The sequence below is a fragment of the Branchiostoma floridae genome, chromosome 15 (genome assembly GCF_000003815.2).
Source record: "Branchiostoma floridae strain S238N-H82 chromosome 15, Bfl_VNyyK, whole genome shotgun sequence".
Classification (NCBI taxonomy): domain Eukaryota; kingdom Metazoa; phylum Chordata; class Leptocardii; order Amphioxiformes; family Branchiostomatidae; genus Branchiostoma; species Branchiostoma floridae.
The window spans coordinates 19838833-19861761 of NC_049993.1; the positions used below are offsets into that span (position 1 = coordinate 19838833).

Sequence of the window (22929 nt, forward strand, 5' to 3'; positions counted from 1 at the left end):
ACTTTCTATCGTAACAAGAGCAACAGCAACAAAAACTATAGCAACTATATGGAACTTCACAGTGAAAGTGAAATCGCCCAACATAACCACAGCAGCGGCAACAACAACAAAAACAAACGGATCTCAACATTTACAGTGAAGAAATCTTAACTATAGCATCAGCATCCATAGCAACAATAACCATAACAACAATAACCATAGCAACAGTAACCATAGCAACAGTGACTCACGGGGATGTCGACGCTGAAGCTGTCGTCGCACTTCCTGCAGACGGACCTGGGGGCGCCCCAGGTGTCCTGTACGCAGTCGCACACCTGGCACGTGGCGGGGCGCACGGACTCGGACACGCGCCGGCTGTACACGTCCAGGAACTCCTTGTTGTTGATGGCGTTAGAGTCGAAGATGCAGCCCTGTGGGATTGAAATAATTCAAGATTAGCACTACATTTCCACGTGACAATAAAAACACATGAATGATATGCAATCTCCTTTTGTCGTTTAGTTCCTTTGCGTAGTGTCATCGTCCGGATAGACTGACGGAACAGCTACTCAAGCAACGGGATAGATTTGGGAAAGTTGGTACCTTGTATATCTAAATACCTGGAGGCCTAACCATTATCGACGAACCCATGACAGAAATGTAGCGTATACAATAATGACAGGTTGTGAAATAGTGTATTAGAGGGTAAATATTCTTAAATGCAGGAATTCCTGTCTAAAAGAGTATGGAAAGTCAGCCACCATAACCAAAGTCACCGTAAAGGAATGACGGAAAGAGGGAGGGGAGAGAGGGAGGAAGGAAGGAAGGAAGGAAGGAAGGAAGGAAGGATGGATGGAAGGAAAGAAGGAAGGAATGAAGGAAAGGAGGAAGGAAAGAAGGGAGGAAGGAACTAGAGAAGGAAGGAAGAGACAAAGCAAGAGAGAACAGAAGGAAGGAGGGATGGAGGGAGAAAGGAAGGAATGGGGAATGGATGACGGAAAGATTACCTCGGTCTCCAGAGCCAGAGCGGAGCACATGTCCTTAGGCGCCTTGACGTACTGCAGCAGGCTGGACTTGTCGAAGTCGCGGCTCACGTCCTTGCTGGTGAACACCTCGCGGCGGTCAAGACCTGGGAAGGGGGGCGGAAACATCGTTTGATTAGCACTAATTACACAGCAAGACTTTCCTTCAAGCCATCTCATCAGTACTGAGAAAAGTCTACAAGCAAAGTGATCCTAACTGTGTCAGATGGCAATTTCATCTTGGAGTGAACGATCTCTGGTTTTGGAACTGAAGTACCTCACTTCTCAATTCTGTTACTCAAGTACTACTTCTCTAAAGGGACAAAGTGTCTACGTCACACAAAAAAGGGGACCATGGGGGACCGCTATAAATTAGATCTGCTGGAAATTAGGCATACGTCATGCTTCTTATCGTTTCAGAGGTCTACAGTTTTTTTTCTTAATCAACACGAAAATTTCAACACAGCACATGCGCAGGTCCAGGGTTGAAGCTGGTTCTCCAGACGCCGCCTAATAGTCGCCCTTACGAGGTACGAGCGGAAAACTGTCGATTCTTCCGTTTTTCGCTAATTACTAAAGGAGTTGCCAAAAAGTTGCCTAATTCTAATTACAACTAATCCTTTGTGTAAACGTCCTGTTCTAACTTTGGCTAATCCTCAAGATAGTTCTGAAGACGCCTTACCGTAGATGGTGACCCTCTCGATGTCCTTGGTCTTCCTGAGACGGAAGCGGTGGTCCTTCAGCAGGTGCACGGTGATGTCACGCTCCTTCAGCATGCTGGAGATGGCCTTGTAGTCGCCCTGGGAGGGAGAAGGAAAACAGAATGCTCAAGAAGCGTTCCTGAAATTTCTTTTTTTTCTCTATCGTGACTGCTTTGTACATCCTAGACGATTGTTGCTGTATTTTCAATGTATGGTAGGTAGACATGGGTATGTAGACAGAGCTATACTATTTGCAAAGTTTACTTTATAACACTGAAAATTGTAACGTAATAGATCGCACTGATGACGCCTCCCTGACAGAAACAGACCAAAGCTGAACAGTGTTGTATCAACTACGTTTCGGGAGTTCTGCTGGAGTCTTCATACAAGTGCACTTTCAGCCAAATCAGGCACCGCGTTATGCTTATTACTGAAACGTTTCCCCTTTCAGCGCGTCTCGCTTTACCTCTGGGAGGCTGGTACTTTGAATTATGTTTACACAAAGAGTCTACCGATAACCAGACACGTGTATCAAATGCATACACTTTCTTATGGTTCTCGCAAATATCAAATGCGTTTTTCACGCATCTCTGTGCATCTACATTATATCTATCTTGATCTCCGAACTTATTTTGTAACTATACATTCCGTAAGTGGGTTACACCTATGCTTACCTATGTCTATATCGTAGAACACCTGTATTTACCTGTGTCTATATCTTAGAACACCTGTATTTACCTGTGTCTCCTGGCATTCCTCAGAGCAGGACAGGATGACGATAGACTTGGCGGCGCCGGTGCGGAAGGGGTAGTCAGCGGCCATGCGCAGGGAGGAGAAGGCGTCGTTGTTCTGGCCCTCACCAAACTCCAGCGCCTCTACGCCGAGCACGAACTGGCGTGCGTCGTGGAACATCTGGCCGGCGATGGTGTGGGTGTGGGAGGCGTCGTGGACGCCCTCACCGCCGTACCCGACCAGGGCGAAGCGGTTGTCCTTCATGCCTGGGCGGGAAGAGGTTAAAAATGAACAATTTAGCATGAAAAACTGTTGTTTCCGTCTCAGAAAAAGATACTATAAAGAAGGAAAAGCTTCCGTATCCAGCCATGCTGGGTAAAGTGGCCGAAAAGGGCGAAGCGGTTGTCCTTCATGCCTGAGGCGGGGAAAGGTAGACAATATGAACTAAATTTTCAATGAAAGCTTCAATTACGGACTTGACAATTAGAGATAGAGTTAGAATAGGGCCAGGTAAATAACCAGGACTTAGATACTCAATACACAAAAAAGTGGGATTTAACACTAGCGATAAATACATCCAGTAAATCTATACCAACGCCGTGAATCGCCCCAGCAACCATTAGAAGATCTACCCAGTACATGTCATTATTGGTAAGTCCCAATTTTTGTGCAGTGTTACAGTTAGATCTAGGTGCTACACAGTGGTGGGGCAACATCTCTTACCCTTGCGCTGCAGCTGAGTATCCAGATACTGCACCAAGTCGGTGAGAGCTGGGGCACTCGGCGTTACGTTACGGTTACGGACCTTACAGTTACGGTGACAGAGCTGTGTAACCTACCCTTGCGTTGCGGCTGTGTGTCCAGATACTGCACCAAGTCGGTAAGCTGAGGCGCGTTTCACCGTTACAGTTACAGTTACGAACTTTACAGTTACAGTTACAGCAACAGAGCTGTGTAACCTACCCTCACAGTTACAGATATAGTTAAGGTGACCTACCCTTGCGCTGCAGCTGGGTATCCAGATACTGCACCAGGTCCGTCAGCTGGGGCGCGCGGCGGCGGTTGCAGCTCTTCTCCTCCACCACCAGCACGATGTCGGCGGTGTTGACCTTGCGGGTGTCGGTGATGCGGGTCTGCTCGCCCTCCGTGAACACGGAACCGTCGGGCTTCTGGCAAGTCACTGAGAAAAAATATCAAGACATCTTTAGTTACAATCTTGAACGTACAAGTGTTGAACGTACGTCTCTCGCACGTCACTGGGGAAAATCAAGGCGTCTTTAGTTAAAATCTAAAGACAAGCCTAGAGAGTTTTAGTCTCTGGCACGTCGCTTGTGGAAAACATCAAGGCGTCCTAAGTTACAATCGTAAAGACTTTTAGAATCTTAAAAACTTTTACAATCATAACACTGCGTAATCAGCAGTGTTGTGACAAGTCGCCGGAGAAAAATGAAGACATTTTGGTTATGCCAGAGGGAGACATTGCCACTGTAAAAAATGATAGCATCGTACGATCCTCAGTCAACCATCGATCGAAGGCAGGGTTTTGGCATGCCTTTATTCAAATCCTTTGCTAGGAACACCAAAACACGGGGCTTAACAGTACTAAATAAGGGCGACATGACCTTTTGCATTCGCTGGGCAAAAAATATAAGAAAACCACATACGACGCTACCGAAAATCTTCTTGAAACTTCTTTTGATAATAGTACCCAAATAGGGGCTCGGTGTTACTAACAAGGGGTTCAGCGGTATTACACAAGAAAGAATTGACCTACCGCACTTGCTGGGCATGTTGATGGACACGCCGGCCTGGCGACACTGCTCGATGTAGGCGGCGGTGACGTTACAGGGCAGGGTGTCGGGGCGAATGCTGTTCTGGTTATCGCACACGTCAGATTTGCACATGTCGTGGTACGGAGTCACGTCAACCTGGGGGGGGGGGGGGGGGAGGGGGAGGGGACAGGTAAATACAGGTGAGCACAGGTGAGTACAGGTATGAGCAGGTATGTGGTTGTCGCACACGTCAGACTTGCACATGTCGTGGTACGGGGTCACGTCAACCTGGAGGCAGGTACATACAGGTGAGCACAGGTACTTACAGGTGGTCACGGGTGATGACAGGTGGGTACAGGTACGTGCACGTACCGGTAGGTATGTGGTTCTCACATCCGCCAGGCATCACCCTTCGAGAGGAAACAGCTAAGATACCTAACTATACCATTTTACATGACATTGTGCAATACGTTTAACCACCGTGAAGAATCTCAGAATAAACGATTCATCCATTACCTCACTGAGTCACTCACTCATTTATTCTTTTAGCTTCTTGACAGTAGCCTCCGAGAGATCTAATTCATTCATTCATTCATTCATCCATTCGTTCGTTTGTTCATTTATCATCCATTCTTTTGTTCATTCAGTTCTTACATTCTGATACGTACAATAATGAATCAGCGCCTTAGAGATCTTTCATTCATTCGTTCCCACATTCATTCACTCATTCAGGTTTAAGATTTCTATACGTACGATGTTGAAGCAGCGCCTGAGAGGGGAGCTCTGATCCTTGAACATCTTTCCGCAGATGCCCTCTGCGCGGCTGTCCTGGAGCCCTGGTGCGCATGCGCTGGCCTTGTTCCTGCTCCTGCGGCACGACTTGCTCACGTCCCAGCTGTTGGTGAACTGCAGCAGGTCCTGGGGACGAGAAGGATGACACGTCAGAGGTGGCACATGGGAACGAGAATGAAAGGTTAGAGATTGTTCAGGGCTATAAAAATGAAAGGTTAGAGATTGTTCAGGGCTATAAAACCTCTTTGTTATAAAAGTCAGTTGATCATGGAAAAATAAGGTCAGCACTTTAACCCATTGGGTATTTGAACAGTTGGCTGGGTAAGTGCCTTGTAAGTTGTATCATAAAAAACATGAACAATGCGAGATGATGTAGTGACTAGTAATCCTAAAGATGCATTACAATTTTTGCGGCCCGTTTTTTTGTCTTACACAAAAGAATGAACAACTATGACAAATAAAATAAGATAACCAATGACCGAACCAATGTTTTTGAATCTAAAACCAAGAACTCATGGCATTATCTTTTTACCCTTAGATAATTTGTTCTCATCGTACTTTTCATTACAAGGAGACTTACGAAACTCTACGGTCCTTGAGGCGCCTTACCTGTGTCTTGGTGCCGTCGGAAGTGGTGAACTCGTCGTTCTTCTCGTTGTTGTAGATGCCGAACAGGCCGGCGGTCTTGCCGAAGTACCAGCCGGACACCTGCACGTTGCAGAGGTCATGGGTCAGGTCACAGGTCACGGCCACGCCGTTGGAGTTGGTGACGACGATCCTCTGTCCGTCGCGCCTGATGACGGTGTTCTTGTCCTGCAGGGGCAGCTCGGTGTCCTGGTTCTCGCGCTTCATCTGGCGAGGGGGAGGGGGGCAACGTGTTAGTAAAACATTGACATCATCATCAGACAATACCGAGCGTTAAAGTCAGGATCTACAAGTTTCCTATCTATTTCGTCAGGGCTAGCGTCCTCAACTTTGTACTTGCATTGTCAACTCCAAAAAGAAAGGAAGAAAAAAATGATCGCAGTTTCATAGAGTTAACTATAAAAATAAGTATATTTTTTTCTTGTATGTAGTACTGCAACCCGCACAACAGTTATGTCATGGTGCCTCATGCATATCCTGCCTTTAACTCATTTATTTGTCACTTTCTGTCAGAGACTCCTGTCAAAGACTGCGGAACTGCATCCATACGTAGACCTGTTCATTGATCAATCAAATCTATCTACTCGTTTAACTGCATTCACATGCATATCTATCTATATCTATCTGTATACCCATTACTTAATTACTCCATCTATAAATTAACAGAAACTCACCACGCCGGATGGGAAGATCTCGTAGGTCTTCTCGTCGATGACAACGACCAGAGACTTCTTCTGCAGGCTGGAGCCGGAGTGGTAGTTCAACACCACGCTGAAGTTCCCGTCGATCATGTCGCGGGCCAGCACGTAGCTGCAGTCCCCGCCGAACTCGAAGTGCTTCTTGTCGAAGGTGAGGAAATGCTGCTTGCCGGAGATCAGGGCGTCAGCTGGGGAGGGAGCATGTAAACGTAGGTTAGATCATTGACATTGAACCATCAAGTTCATCAGCAGACATGTACACGTAGCTACAGTCTCAGCCAAACTCGAAGTGCTTCTTGTCGAAGGTGAGGAAATGCTGCTTGCCGGAGATCAGGGCGTCAGCTGGGGAGGGAGAGTTAAACATAGGTCAGATGACTCAGATCATTGAACCATCATGTCTGTCAGCAGCCATGTATCTGAAGTCCACACCGAACTCGAAGTGCTTCTTGTCGATCGAAAGTCAGGAAGTCCTCCAGGAAGAAGCATGGAAAGGTAGGGAAAGATAAAAACATTCATAACAAACACATTAGGACCCACTCATGGAACCGGGACGGGTGATGCTACCAACTTCCAACCACCTCAGAGGCATAGCGTAAGCTACTCATCAACATGAGCTGAGCAATCGGGACCTCAGTTGTTCTGAAGAGAGGGCGAACCAAAAATTTCATTTCTCGGAATGAAGGAATCGAAACATACCCATGAAATGAGGGACCATGTTGCTGCTTGAGGGCTTGTAGCAGTAGATAGTATTCCAGATGGAATTGTTTATTTATTTGTTTGTTTGTTTATTTGTTTGTTTATTTTAAGGTTTGAGAAAATGAACCGAGACGTACCCATGAAAGGAGGGACCATGTTGCTGCTTGAGGGCTTGTAGCGGTAGATGGTGTCCCAGATGGAGTAGTTTGTTTGTTTGTTTATCTTAAGGTTTGAGAAAATGAACCGAGGCGTACCCATGAAAGGAGGAACCATGTTGCTGCTGGAAGGCTTGTAGCGGTAGACGGTGTCCCAGATAGAGTAGTTCTGCATGGGCTTGATCTGGTTCTCCCACATGTCCACCATCTGGGCGTACGGCTTCGGCATCGACTCAAAGCTGCAGAGACAAGGTTCAAATAAAGACAGGTGTTAGACATGCTGCATGCATGCAGGCTGACTGACTCCCTCTTCTAGCACCATCTTCCATTGATTGAAAGCTGCCGAGGCAATGTTCAAACGTATAAGTCTGGCTCTAGTGAAATAAGAGAAATGTTTTTGTTTTTCACTGGCCGTGGTTCTACTACGGGTGCAAACAGAATCTTGACCTGAGACAAAATGTTACTGTCACTTTTTGACAGAAAGGAGCGATCACTTCTAGTTTGAAAGCGTACGAGTATCCAGAGATAAGTCAGCTCCCTTACTCTGCAACAGAACTTTGACTTCAAACAAATGTTACAATGATATCGCTTTTGGACAGACAGGATGATTTTTTCTAGTTTGAATGCGTATCCAGAGAAATAAGACAGTATGGCCCAAGGTCCCTTACCTGTGCCACTTGAAGGGCAGGTGCAGGTCGGCGGCGATGCGTCCCTGGACCAGGTTGAGCTGGTGGATCTTAGTCTTCATCATGGGCAGGGGCAGGACTCCCATGGACCTCTGCATGTTCTTCTTCATCTGACTCATCACCTCGGCACCGACCTGGCGGATGTACAAGATCTAGTTAGTACTTGTGTATGGGGTACAAAAGTACACATGCATGTTTGTATGGCCTTTTACGCTAGAGGAAGAACTCTTCTGGGCCTTTGCTAGTTCTTAGTCTTGTGACACATCATTTTGGTACCTGTAGGACGTACAAGATCCACAGTTGGTACCATTACATAGGTACAAAAGTATGTATGATTGGCCGCAGTGCAAGGTTCTAAGAGCCACTCAAATGTTTTGGGTTACTGTACTGGATTCTGATTGTGATTGATCCTGCAGCAGGATATGCCGATCAAGGATTGGAACACATAGCCACATGCGATCCTGCAGAGGAGGACAATCTTTCAAAGGATCTTCGAAAGCGAAGCCTTATAAGAAACAGCCGTCATCACACTAGTACTGTAACAGTAGAAGCCAGTTAATTGCACACCGGATAATCGCACACTTCTGTTAATTGCACGATACCCAAATCTCATGATGTGCGGTCCAGCTTAATAACTTCGCTTTGTTGCAATATTCGGATAATTGCACGAAATACACTGGCAAATGGGGTGTGCAATTAAGCGGCTTCCACTGTATACAAAAAAAAAGTTTTTTCGTACCTCCTTGGCGATGCTCTTCATGACGTGCATGGACTTCTGGACCTCGTTCCTGTCGAGCATCTCGCGCTGGCTGTCGGTCAGGGAGGAGCGCAGGCTGTAGGACATGTCCGCCATCTTGTCGTCCCACCTTCCGTACAGGTCGGACATCACGTTCTGCTCGATGTAGGTCTTCAGGTCTTCCATGGGCTCTGCAGTAACAGATGTGTTCGTGATTTATTAAAATCGCTATTTTAGCGTCACTTTATCATCATTCAAGCATTATTCTAGCACTGTTCTTGATTGATTTTAGCGCCATTCTGGCGCATCATTCTAGAGTCACTCTAGCATCACGGGTTTTCCGTCTGCTCTGATATGACACTGTCATATGAAGAATGTTTGTTAGCACGTTTCTTTAATCTGTATGCACATAGGAAGAGACTTCCATCTCAGACTCTAATTGCATGCTGGTAGTTGGGACGTTTTTTTCTTCAAACATCTGAGATTAACATGCAAAGTAAACTGGTGCGACGTAAAGACTTGACTTACTCATGATCTTCTCCATGGCGCTCCTGTATGTCTGCCTGACGGTGTCGGCGGCGGTGTTCAGGGCGGACATCAGCCTCTTGGAGACTCCGGACATGCCGTACTCTCTCCTCAGCTGCTCCAGGGTGGGGGCGGGGGTGCTCTTACGGTCGCCGAGAATAGCAGGGCGCAGGACCTGCAGGAAGCTAAGGGAAGTAACAGTTTCTTTAGTAGACTGTTCATGAGAGTTACGCTGTTGAGTTTGTTCAGTTTATTGTGATACCCTTTAGCTCATTGAGCTTGCAGGACTCATTAAAAAACACACACAGTATATACAAGTAGATGGACAGATATCATATACTCAATACCATGTTGTTGATAACAATATATGAATTCACATTTATAACACACGCCAAATAACAGGTGAGCACTGACGAATAACAATGGATGCTACCTGAAATGTCTGACCGTTTCCAAAATCATATCCAGTTGCATGAGTAAATGCTTTTTGGTGTATTCTAAGGTATAACATTCATCGACATTTCATCAAGAACAGTTTTTATATATCAGGAATATATCGAGCAATCGGGTCTTCTTTTCTAAAGACGACTAGAGTACTGGCGACCATGTCGTGGTCAGAGCAGTAACTCTTCTTTTGTTGGAACACGCCTTCCCTACAATAGTAATAACGGTAGTTCACCTTTATCCGTGGGGCAACCTATATCCGTTGTTTCTAAAAAATAAGGGTATTTAGGGATATCAAGTCAACGGACGATAGTTTCAAATTGCATTTTTTTTCAAATGTTAAAGTTTGTAACAACTATCCGCCGAATTAATATCCAAAAATGCCCTGTTTTTTAGAACAACGGATATAGGTTACCCCACGGATAAAGGTGAACTACCGTTACGTACACGACACGGATTACTTACCCCTGGAAGTAAGTTCCGGTGCAGCCGTAGTTCCTGGAGCTAGACATCCACTCCTGGGTCTCCTTGTCGAAAGCCTTCTTGAAGTTGTCGACAACCATGAAATGCTGCTGCATGAACCTGGCGATGAGATCGTTCAGATGCTCCTAAGGGAGAAAAAATGGCAATATTGTTGGTCACAGGAACTTTTAACATTGATCCACATGTGTACACACATTCAAGTACCTAGAATAGAAAAGTCATAGATATACCAATACAAATGCTATCAACTGTTCGTGAGGCAGCAAGATAACCACTTACACCTGTCAAGACGGACACTTGATCATTTGTTTGATTTGGTTTAGAATAGATTAGCTTGAAGGTGATTTACAAAAGAGAATGATCAAAAGTGACCAAATTACAAATTGTATGTTACTTTCGCCTAGTTGATTGGGTGTGACTATACAATTTATAATTTTTGTTAAGTCCCGTCTTAGAACTTAAAATCTCACAATAGCCTGATAATCACAAAGGTTGTATAACTATCCTTTTTTCTATTTGCTTTTTTTTGGGGGGACAGACGAGGTCAATGCGGCACTGCACTCACGTTAATAACCTATATCAACAGCGCCACATACATAGTACAGACAGAAGATAAAGACAGTCTTTTTTCCTCTATCGTGTTGCTTAGAATGTTTTTTGATATACCAATAAAAAATGCTATCAACTATTTGTATGGCAGCATAATAACCACTTACACCAGTCAAGACCGACACTAGAACATTTGTTTGATCTGGTTGAACCGTTTAGAACAGATTATCTTGAGGGTGATTTATAAACCAAACTGACCAAAAATGACTCAAAGTTGTATTGATTTATGTTGTATTTGCCCAGGTAACCTTTAAGTGTCGAGATGTGTTACCTGTCTTGACGATCTAGAAGGTTCGTTAAGTCGTGTCTGGACGCTTTTGATGGTGCCAAAAGTGTGATAAAAATGGCGTTAAATTGTTGGTTTTCTTACCTCGACGATCTCGGGAGTCTTGGGGTTGTAGTAGATCTTACTGGCCATGATCTCGGGGGTGATCAGGCGGAGGACCACCTCGACGAAGGTCTCGGTGCGCTGATCGGCCTCGGAGTTGTAGATCTCCATGGAAACGGCGGTCTCGTTGACGTACTTCAAGACGATGTCCAAAGTCTCCTCCTTGGAGTCTGAAATGGCGAGGGATCATGATGGTGAGACTTTGGTGGTAGCTTTGGTCAATGTGCAGTACTGCTTACAACACCGCTCGTGCTAAAATAGTACGTCTAAAACTGCAACGACCATTCATAACTATGAGGTATATTGATGTATCTGTGATCGTGAAAGCTTGAAAACACAGGTTTTGGTTGAACAAAAAAGGCGTTTAAGGCTACATTAAAACGTACATAAGCATTGCGTGAAATGTGTATTTTTCAACACCTTAACTTCAAAAACAAGCTTTTTCAGTGACAAGTATCAGCTCTACTGAGAAACACAATCGTATGTTGTATCCTTTCTTGTTCCTCGGATACGTGCAAGTTACGGGAAAACCACTTAAGTGTGCTTCTATCATTGGAAGAAAGAAAGTCACTTACTGACGGTGTGTCCGTTCCTGAACACAATCTTCTTCTGTTCGGGGAAGATCTGCGTCTTGAAGAACAGGGCGTCGCCAAGGCTGCTGGTTCCGCGCATGAAGTAAGTCTTGGACTGGCTGTCCTCGTCCATGCGCATCTCGAAGGTGTAGCCACGGCCCAGGACTGGGGAGTCGAACTGGAAAGAAAAGTAGAAATTTTGACCGTTTAGTTTGTGCGTGAAAACAAGCAAGAGCTTGAATGTCAGTACTACGTGTAGTCCTAAATAAATCGAAGAAATCAAACCCCTCAAATAGCTGAGATTAGACCTTGTTTCCCTTTTGATCTATCTATGAATATCACGTTCCTTCTTTGTTAAGTACGATTATGCTTTACTTTGTAGGCAATAAGCCCTCGGGCATGAATTTGGCAATAAAGATAATAAATGTGGAAATATAACAACCAAAACGTGAAAAAAGGTGAAGTTTTAACGTCAGCACTACGTCTTGTCATGAATAAATGCTGACATTGATAACCGACCACCACCACAACAACGGCCACAATGTGATTTACCTTGGCCTCGAACAGGTTGGCCTCGTGGTCCACGTGGAAGTTGAGGGTCCATGGCTCCTTGTTGTTGGTCCACCTCAAAGCGACGTCGGTCTTGCGCGCAGCCAGAGTGACGGTGGTGTCCAGGCTGGTGATGGGCTGATCGACGTGGCGGATAGCGAAGCCCACGTTGCTCTTCATGGCCCTGTGTCCGCCCTCGTTCTTCCAGTAGGTGGCCATGACCAGCTCGTTCCGGGGGTTGTTGTCGTAGCGGTACTTCAGCTGGGAGCTCAGAACCTCCCCCTTGCGGCTGTTCATGGAATGGTCACCCTCGAGACTGTACACCTGAAAGGGAAGGTATGTTTGGTTTTATCATCATCATCATCATGTTTGGCTTGTTGGTATGAAACACAAAGAGGCGGGATATTTCGCAGGTGAGACAGGATCAAAACTGCTGACCAATCACTTTAGAACGTAAACTTGTGACCAATTGCTGACGTCACGAATCCGCAAGCTAAGATCACGTGTTAATAGGATCGCGCTTCTGTAACTCTCGCGAGTTTATGTTCTGAATTGATTGCTGACTTTCACCAGTGTATACCTCTGTGCTGGAAGACCCGAATGTCATTTCATATCTGACATGGGACCTTGTCCTTATAGGTGACCCCTATAACTATGGTTAAAAATAACTCTTATTGAAAACAACCATAGAAGAACAAAATTGTGACCCCTCTACCTTGTTTAAAATGTCATGGAAAACATCACCTTAAGAAAGACCTGAAGATGAGTACATACCTGACGTGGGGTCTTGTCCTTGAACTCGACGCCGGTGTAGTGCTCCACGGAGTCGCGGCGCCACTTGAGCTGCTGGGTGAGCTCGATGTCCTGGCTCAGCTGGCCGAAGCAGGTCACGGGCACCTGGAACGGGTGCTCCAGACGCAGAACCTGCAACGGGTTTCACTATGATTTAGACTATGATTTAGATTATGATTTAGACTATGATTTGGACTATAATCATGATTTTGACTATGATTTAGATTATGATTTAGACTATGATTTGGACTATAATTATGATTTTGACTATGATTTAGATTATGATTTAGACTATGATTTGGACTATAATTATGATTTTGACTATGATTTAGATTATGATTTAAACTATGATTTGGACTATGATTATGATTATGACTCGACTATGATTTCGACATGATTATGACTCGAGTATGATTTCGACGACGATGTTGACTATGATTTGGACAAACGTTAATTTCGACTATGACTAGGCTTCGGATTTGAACGACGAATTGGGTCATGATTCGAACTTGATGTTGACTATCATTTGTTTTATCACAATTTTTTTTCGTTATTATCAATGATTAATGATCATTAATAATCAATATTGTATGCTGATTTTCTGTAACAGTATGTACGTATACGTGGCTTGTCTTATTTCATTTTCAACACAGGTTCCCACTGCAAAGAAGTGTCAACCATGGTAATCATGGATAAAAACGACAGTAATAAATAAAAGTAATAACTCACGATCTCGTGGTCCTGCTGGCGGTTGTTGCTCCTGTCGCGGTAGGTCCCCTGGACGGACATCTTCTGGCCGTCCCACTCAAAGTCAACCTGGGCACACAAACATTGAGATTAACATGAAAGTTCATCAGTGTTGGTACCATCCGTAATGAAGTACTTCAATATAAAATAGAGATTATTGCAACAACATTTGTACTAACATTTATTGCAACAAAACATACATGGATTTTGTGCAACGAAGTGAAATGGTAAATACTTTTAAAAAGGCGATAATGGTGTTGTTAACAGCAACAACACAAAAACGAGAAAGCATTTCATCGTCGCCGTCCTGGTGGTTAAATCTGACAAAAAGGTAATGGGAATCAACTCAAGACAGACCTTGGATCCCCTCTTGGGCTGTCCCTTCTTCTCGGTCTCGACCTGGCCCTGCAGGGTCATCTTCTTGGGGGAGTAGTCGAAGGGGTGCTCCAGGTTGGTGTAGACCCAGTGCTTGTTCATCTGGCGGTCGCTCTGGTCCACGTAGCCGTACCCGCCGGTCATGGTGTTGGTCTCGTCCCAGGTGGCGGTCCACTTGTAGTCCAGGTTCTTCAGCTGGGGTATGAAGAATTCAGACCTTTATTGTAACTTTGTAGCTGGCTAAGAACAGCAACAGGTAACAGTAAACTAGAGCTAAGGAAACACTGAATAAGTGTTGGTCTCGTCCCAGGTGGCGGTCCACTTGTAGTTCAGGTTCTTCAGCTAGGGTATAATGAATACAGACCCTTATTGTAGATTTGTACTAGCATACTCCAACTGGCTAATTACAGCTAAAGAAAGCTAAACGTAAAATAGAGCTAATAACAATACACTGAATAGGTGTTGGTATCGTCCCAGATGTTTGTCAACTTGTAGTCCAGGTTCTTCAGCTAGGGGTAGAAGGAATTCAGATCTTCATTGCAACTTTGTACTCTAACTGGCTAAGCTTGTAGTAGTATAATGAAATACAGTTACAGTAGAACAAGCATCAACCAAAACAACCATTGAATATAATTTTGATTATAATAATAACAATAACTTAATTGCACAACAATTGTACAGGGTACAAAGCATGGCATCTACTGATGCATAACTTTTCCTCATAAGTTTTATGAGGCTAATCTACTTGATACAAGGGTGCGTGCATGGATGAAAATGGTCTTTACAATCATTGGAGGGAATTTTAGTGTCTAGACATTCTTTAGTATATTTTCCTATGTATACCATTCAGGGGTTCTCACGTGTCATAATGTATTCAAATTTGCTATCAAAGTTCATTGAGGTAAATATATAAGTGATAAAATTGCACAAGATGTGATGACGCACTGCTACCATGACCACATAAACAGCTGACGTACTTGGTTGTTGAGTGTAAAATTGTACAAGAACTGATGACGTACTGATACCATGAACACATAAAGATCTGACGTACCTGGTTGTTGAGTGTGTCCTGCTGGTACTGGTCAGAGAACTTGAGCTTGTTGAAGGTGTTGGTGAAGGGCTGACTGATGGTGTAGGAGGAGTCGTAACGGTAGGTGTTACCCAGGGTCTTGTTGTTGAAGTTAACCTACAGCAAGATGAATAATAAATTTATCTATTAGCTTCATCTGTTCAAAAGCTTGGCAATTCAGAGCGAGAATTGGGCTGTACAGCTAGCCTCAATAGCAGGCTCTCCGGGCCTTTCTTTTGTCCTTTTTTTTTTGCTCATAATAAATTGGCCATTTTTTTTGTAGAGGGGACGGGTCGGCGGCACAAACGACCCAGTACAAAAAGAAATGGCCAGCTTAAGTGTATACTGAGCAAAAAAAGACGAAAAACGGCCCAGTCAGAGCCTGCAATGGAGACGACTGTACAGCCACCACAGAACTCACGCAACCGAACCAACACAGCTGAATGATTATGGATGACAAAGCGGTCAACTGACGGTCGAAAAACATTTTTTTTTTACATACGCTTGACGTCATCCTTGTCAAATACATCCAGTAGATTTATACTTGCGCCGTGCATCGCCTAAGCAACCACGTGCACTGCCATATTGACTCTGTGTAGGTCGTCCGGGAAGGCTAACGTCACATTTCCACATCAGGGCCCGGCCGGGCTATTAGTAGAGACGAAAAATAGAAATGTAGCCTCTTACCTCGAGCTTGACGCCGTCCTTCTTGTCCCAGTTGGTGTTGAAGGTGGCCTGCACGGTGCGGTAGGTCTGCTTCAGGTCGTAGGAGATGTCCATGTCGCGGAAGGGCACGTAGGAGGAGAAGGGGTGGCGGAAGGACAGGGAGCCCTCCACGGTCCTCTCGCCGTCCTGCATCTTGTCCTCGTGCTCGATGTCGAAGGAGATCTGAAGGAGACATTTTTGTTTATGTTTAATTTTCTGTCGGTACATGCTACTTTCTCTGCTTAGCACTCAGCATTCGGGAAAGAGCATAGAAGTTGAACACACACCACTACCAGTGGACTAGCCCCCTGCTGTAGTGATTGCGTTGTGTGGCCCAGGGGGTATTGAAACGGAGATGGGCGCCGCCCTATGCGCCACCAGGCGCGGGAAGGACTTTAACTAACTAACTTACTAATTTTCTGTCTACCAGTCGAGTTAGTTTCGTTCTTTTCATTTCATCTAATTATATCTATTTAGCATAAGCTGACTCTAGGAAGAATAAGTGTTAAGTTCCAGCAACACAAACATCCATTGTCATATTATCCAATTCCTACAATTTCAAACTACCTAAGCTAGAAACAAACTCCAAAAAGCGAGCCTTTCTCGTCGGAAAATCTGTACTTTGTACTCCTCTGCTCTGTGGAACACGCTACCGCCTATCTTTGACCACTCTTTCAAAATTAAAAAAGGCAATCGACCATTTGTTCGCAAGCTTTTGATAGTTATTATGTTTTTGTCCGTACATTTTTGTGAGTCTCTTTTGATCTGTAGGACGAATGCTTGTATGCGTGAATTTGATTACTGTCTCGAACCCTGGTAGACTAGCCCCGATGGGTTTGAGGGTATCGCAATAAAGGAAGAAACAAACAAAAAAACAAATAAATTAACAAGCAAACGGACCTGCTGGCGGCCGTACGTGTCGATCCTGATGACCGGCAGGTTGACCTTGACGTTGTGCGTGTATCCGGAAGAAGTCCTCTGGAAGTCGCGGCTCATCTCCAGCTTCTTGACCTTGTCACAGGTGACCTTGACGGACTGGGTCACGCCGACCCTGTACTTGACCTCGTGGGACAGCTCAATGAGGGTCTCGGTGGGGATGTCGGTGCTCCAGGGCTGGTTGACGCGGATGGTCAGCTTGCCGGCTCCGTCTATCTTCAGCTCCGTCTCGAAAGTCATCCCGCTGTACTTCAGGTCCATGCTGACCTCACGGGTCGCCTGTGTGAATGAATGGATGAATCAATATAATGTATGGCAACAACTAGTAACAATTCCTATGGGACTATCCAAATAATGTTTAAAGATATCAACTCACATATGTGGGTATAGGAGTTGGGCATGATAGCAGTACCTGCGAGCAGCGCAAATCCCACTTCTGACACCAGGTTTAGTGGGATTTTGCAAACTTTAACTGCTGATCAGTGGAATATTTGTGCTTGCGTCGTGTTTACAAGTTGTATCTTCAGTTTTGTTTCTTACATTTCATTTTATTGTTCCTGTATTGTACAGCCTCCAGGAAGAATAGTTGAACGATATGTAGTTTTGAAGTTGATGTTTATTGCATATTCATGCCCAATTGTGGCTAAATCCATAAGTTTGGTACATAGGGAGTGAACGGAAAGCTATACATATACTACAGTTTACATGCTTCTTCTCTCGTCTCAAAACATGCGTAGACGAGCTTACAGAGTTTTTCCAGTATATCGTAGTTAGGTGAAGACATAATGTATTTGAATAGATCTTCCTTCGTTAGGTGTGCATATTTTCATCTATATGTGTAGCTTTAGCGAATGCATTTCGCAGATCTTTGCACAGTGAACACTCTAGGACAAAGTGTACTTCGTTCGTATAACGTTATCACTAATGGATATCCAAATAAAACAACCATACATGAGTGGTCTTGTCCAGTCCGAAGCGTCCGCCGGCCTCGATGCGGCTGGGCAGGAAGTCGAAGGGATGGTCCAGAGTGGCGGAGGCGGTGCAGACGACGTTCTTGCCCTCGGCGGTCCACTTCAGGGACTTGACCATGTTGATCTGGGTCTTGCCGTCCCACTGCATGAAGGAATGATTTTATTACACACCAATTGCATCGGTGACAATGTATGGCAATGTACAGATAACATAATGCAAAGCAAATAGTTTCACTTGATATAATAGTAGTTCACTTGACATAGCTTACTAGCTTAGAATCTAGTAACAATATTTTCAACGATTCTAACTACAATATTACTAGTTTATAGGCCAGTTTGAGCTTCTCAGGAATAAACAAAGGTTCAAAAGAACGAACAAACAAACAAACCTTCATGGTGAAGGTGCTGTCGTAGGGAGTGGCCTCGCTGCTATCGGCGATCCAGTCCAGAACGACGTCCTCGAAAGGAAGGCCCAACTTGTGGGAGAAGGTGAAGCGGAGCTCGTGGTGCCCGGCGGTCTCCTCGGGAAGGGGTCCGTCATAGGTAGTCTGCATGTCGATCAGCTTCTCTCCGGCGCTCTTCAGCTCGGTGGTGATCTTAGTGGGGAACTGGCTGGACTTCTCCAGCTGGACTAGGACTTTGCCGTCGCTCTTCTTCATGAAGAAGTCAAAGGGCTGCACCATGTCGTACGACACGGTGTAGAGGTCGTGCTTCTTGGTCTGGGAGTGGCGCACCAGCTTGTTCAGCACCATCTGCTCGCCGTCCCAGCTCATGGTGTACCTGAACGAAAGAGTGAATGAATGAATGAACGAACGAATGAATGAATGAATGAATGAATAAATAAATAAATAAATTGATTGTACAACATAGCAACCCATTGGCCGAATTTTATAGTACATTACAACCAAAGAGTGCTAACATTTCCCATCGTCTCTTACATAATGATTGTATAACGGCTGAGATTAAACATCTTAGCATCAAAATGAGCTAATCCACATCATCATTGAACCATATCCAAGGGTATTTTACAGCATAAGAAGACAAAATAGAATAAGGAGACATTCTCCTCAGAATGAAAGACACCGTGCTACCATTCCGTAGCACAAACAAGAACAAACAGTAATTTAATTCTTTACCTGCTATCGTACAGCCTCTCATCGTTGCTGTCGATGGTCCAGTCGACGGAGGAGACCTTGGGGATGACGACATCCCACGGGTGGTTCATGGTGAAGTGCAGCTCGTGGTGCCCCTCGAAGGCGTTGGGAAGAGGACCCTCGTAGGTGATCTTGGTGTTCATGTTCTTCTTGCTGGCCTCCTCGTCGACGTAGTCGAAGTCGAAGGAGAACTCCTGGGGGAAGAGGTCCTGGTTGAGGACCAGACGCGTGGTGGAGTCGTGGTTGGGCATGTACACGTTGTAGGGCTGGTCGACCTTCTCGGTGAAAGTGTAGACGTCGTTGCCGTTCTCCATGGTGTGGGCCATCTTCCTGACCAGGTGGTACTGCTTGCGACCGTCCCAGGTCATGCTGATGTCTTCCATGTAGTTGAGAGGATCGTTACGCTCGATGATGGCGTCCATCCTGTACTCCTGAGGGGCCACGTCGATGAGATGGGTGTACACACAGTGCAGCTCGTGATTGACAGCGTCCCCGTTGAAGTTGACCTGCGTCTTGAAGAACTTGCCGCTGTACTTCAGCTCCAGGGTGGTCTGGTAGTCGATCTGGTCGCCCATCTTCATCTCGTTCTTGTTGGTGAGCTCGATCTTGACCGGCACGCCCAGCTCTTGCATCTCGGGAATGCCGTGCAGGAGGGTGAAGTCCATGCCGACGTTGAAGCTTCCGTCCCTGGAGACGGTGTTGTCGCTCTTCCCCTCGAGGGAGGCGGTCCAGCGCTTGCTCTTTGAGGAGAACTCCAGCTTGCCCTCGCCGCTCATGCCGTTCTTCTCGGCGTGGAAGTCCACCTGCATGTCCTTGGGGATCACTTCCAGGTCAAAGGAGTGGTCGGTCTTGATGGTGACGTCGTGGGTCCAGTCGTAACCGAGCTTGCCCTTGTAGGTGACGTCCAGGGTTACGTCGGAGCTGCCGTAGGTAACCTCGGTCTTAAATGCAACGTCCTCCAGGCTCTTGGGGTCGACATTGACGTAGATCTTGCTGAAGGTGGCGAGGGGGGCGTCAGGGATGCTGTGGGTACCGGTGAGGGTCAGCTCGCGACGGACGTAGCCGGTGTGGTGACGGTGCATCTTGTACTCCGACTCCAGGGTCATCTTCTGGGTCTCGTGCATGGTGAACTCGACCTTGCCGTTCAAGAGGTCTTCCTCGTACTTGCCCATCCAGGAGACGCTCATCTGGCGGGGGATGGGGATGTACTCGGGCAGCTTCAGGCCGTGGCGGAACTCCAGAGAGGAGTCGCTCTGCGCGCTATACTTGGAAAAGATCTTGGTCTCGCTGTTGAACTCCAGGGTGATCGGCTGGGTGTCGTCCACCTTGCAATCCAGCTTGAAGTGGCCCTTGAAACTCCCCTTGTCCTCGCTCAGACCGGTGATCTCCACCTTCTTGGGCATCTTGAGACCCTCGCAGATGTCGCAGTCGTACGGCTGCTCCACCTTCAGCTCCATCTTCCTCTCGGGAATGCTCAGCCTGGAGCTGACCACGGTCTTGTACAGCTGGTTGGTCTTGTCGGCGCCCTTGTGCTCGAAGGAGACCTCGCCGCCGTACACCTTGAAGGGGGTGTAGAAAATGTCGGCGTTCACGTCCATCTGCCTGCTCTTGCTGCCCTGCTTCTGGGAACCGCCGATGTTGATGACGTGGCGCTGCTGCCTGCTCTTGCCGGTTTGCCGGTTTGCCGTTTGAATGAATGCCTGGTTTAAAAGCGCCAAACAAGACATGTACATATCATTGCAGCCATACAAGGCTCAGAATTGGTGTATGATACATAATACATTTGTAAACTAAAACTTCATTGAGATTCGTTCAACAATGATACATTAAAAGATAGTGTGCTATTTTTGAATCTGGATGATCTGCATGAAACTGTGCGTAGTTATCCTTCTTACGTAGTTCCCTGCCATAAACACTTCCCCGTTTCGGGGGTAACCAGCCAACAGTGGAGACTTAGCTAGACACAGACAATGCAAATTTCAAACAAAGACTACGGCGTTTCAGGTACAGGGAAGTAAGTGACAGCTGTTCTAAGGCTCTGTCGTAGCCGGCATAGTGTCTATCTAGAATTGTCTACCTGGTTGTCGAAGGAACCGTGGAGCTCCACGCCCATCCACAGCTTCTTCTCGTCGGTCCACTGGGTATCCATGGAGACGGACTTCTTCATCTCGCCGTTGTCGAGGACGAAGTCGTTCTTGATCTCCATCATGGGCATCTTAAGATGCAGGTTGGTCTCGTGTTTGTCCACCTGATAGAAGACACAAGACATGTTTTATTTGAAACCACAATGTTGCCACTAAATTAAAGCTAATGCACAATCGATGATTTAAAAGAAATTTCTGATTGTTGTGCAATATTGTGTAAGCGGTATGACCGAATCTGAAACTTAGAATAGTATACGTAAGACAGAAAATATACATAACTATCATATGTGGATACTGGCATAAAACTAGTAACTGGAAATAATTATCACTAAGTCGACTTCGATACGGTATACAATAAAGTAGGTACCAGTTAGTTTTGGCAGTGTGGCAGTTCAATTCTTTCTTTCTTCTTCAAATTTCCAACAATACAATACACGTGGGTCACAGGCAGCAATTGCTTTCTTTCTTTCTTTCTTTCTTTCTTTCTTTCTTTCTTTCTTTCTTTCTTTCTTTCTTTCTTTCTTTCTTTCTTTCTTTAGTTAGTTTTGAGTTCTGGCAGTGAAGTTTTTTTTTCGTTCTTTCTTTCTGTATCTCTTTCTTTCTTTCTTTCTTTAGGTTTTTTACCTGGTTGGTGTAGACGAGATCCACGGAGGAGAGAGAGGTCTGGATGGTCTCCAGCTCGCCGTGCACGGTGAAGCCGTTGTACTTCTGCTGGAAGTCGCTAGCGGCGCGGAAGAGGGTCTGCTCGTCGCTGTTGGGGACGAAGACGCGGATGCTGCCCTCCTTCTTATCCTCGTGCCACTTCAGGGTCTTGTCGACCTGCCACTGGGCGCCCTGCAGGGGACATGACAAAGGTTACATTTTAATCGGCAACACAGTATCCATTATCCATGATAAGTAGCAACATGTAACTAGCGCTGTGCCATTTGAGGCAATACAATTAGCCACGCAAGAGCGACAACTTTGTACTATGATAGGTAATGTATCAGACTAGGCGCCCTGCAAATGGACCCCTACCATTGTTTTTACACATTGTCAACCAGTCAATCTCACCTACATATAGCGGCAAGAAGCAGAACTCCAGTTAGAAGCTTTGAGGAAGATACCTGACAGGCATCTAAACGTCAGCTAAGGTGAGAGAAACTGGTTGTGTAAAAGAAAACTCCTATATCCAGTAGATAACTCCCTACCTGCTCGAGCTGGATGGTGCTGACGGCCTTGTACTCCATGGAGGACAGCTCCTCGATATCCTCGGCGAAGCGCATGCGAGTCATGGGGGTGAAGAGGGTCAGGCCTCCTCCCATCTTCATCAGATTGTTGTTGTTCTCGGTGTCGTTCTTGTAGGTGATCTGGACAAGCACGGGCTCCTTATCCTGGTGGAGAAAACGGGTTCACTTTTTATAATACGTTTATGAAGGTTAGACATCCAGGTATCAATATTCATCTCATTGATCTGGACAAGCACGGGCTCATTTCCTGGTGAAAAAGCTGCAGGCTCATTTTCCTGGTGGAAAAAGCTGCAGCAAAACCTTAACTTAGCATCCAACATGTACTTTGACCATTTACCGACCATAAGAAGAAAACGTTCAAATTTTGATTTTCGATTGTTACAAAAACGCATTACTAGTCTAAGGCTGAAGAAACTCACGACTGAAGTTTGTATTGTTATCATGAAGTTGAAGATGCCACACTGGTAGGTAGTATGCAGTTAAGTTCAAGCATATAAGATCCTAATTTGTGTTGTCAGTACTGGTTGCAGAAATGAATGTAGATTTAAGTGCTTCTATCGACAGGATTTGTTTTCTTTTCAGGAAAAGAGTTGCATCGAGCAAAGCGTAAGAAATAAATGAAA

At 45.5% G+C, this 22929-nt stretch overlaps 1 protein-coding gene across 1 annotated transcript in view; it reads right to left on the minus strand.

Annotated features, from left to right (window-relative positions):
- The window catches only part of LOC118431640, a gene marked incomplete in the record, with an annotated part of 47580 nt that overhangs the window by 1087 nt on the left and 23564 nt on the right, over positions 1-22929 (minus strand). The window contains 29 exon segments of the mRNA XM_035842882.1: positions 231-410; positions 987-1108; positions 1684-1801; positions 2441-2700; positions 3432-3614; positions 4209-4362; positions 4960-5124; positions 5608-5850; positions 6318-6529; positions 7292-7431; positions 7861-8012; positions 8618-8805; positions 9143-9324; positions 10049-10191; positions 11046-11233; positions 11639-11813; positions 12188-12508; positions 12959-13108; positions 13706-13792; positions 14081-14293; positions 15150-15284; positions 15855-16055; positions 16773-17087; positions 17760-17921; positions 18169-18559; positions 18916-20633; positions 21011-21181; positions 21702-21911; positions 22268-22444. Of these exon segments, the coding sequence (XP_035698775.1) occupies positions 231-410; positions 987-1108; positions 1684-1801; positions 2441-2700; positions 3432-3614; positions 4209-4362; positions 4960-5124; positions 5608-5850; positions 6318-6529; positions 7292-7431; positions 7861-8012; positions 8618-8805; positions 9143-9324; positions 10049-10191; positions 11046-11233; positions 11639-11813; positions 12188-12508; positions 12959-13108; positions 13706-13792; positions 14081-14293; positions 15150-15284; positions 15855-16055; positions 16773-17087; positions 17760-17921; positions 18169-18559; positions 18916-20633; positions 21011-21181; positions 21702-21911; positions 22268-22444 (7056 nt within the window).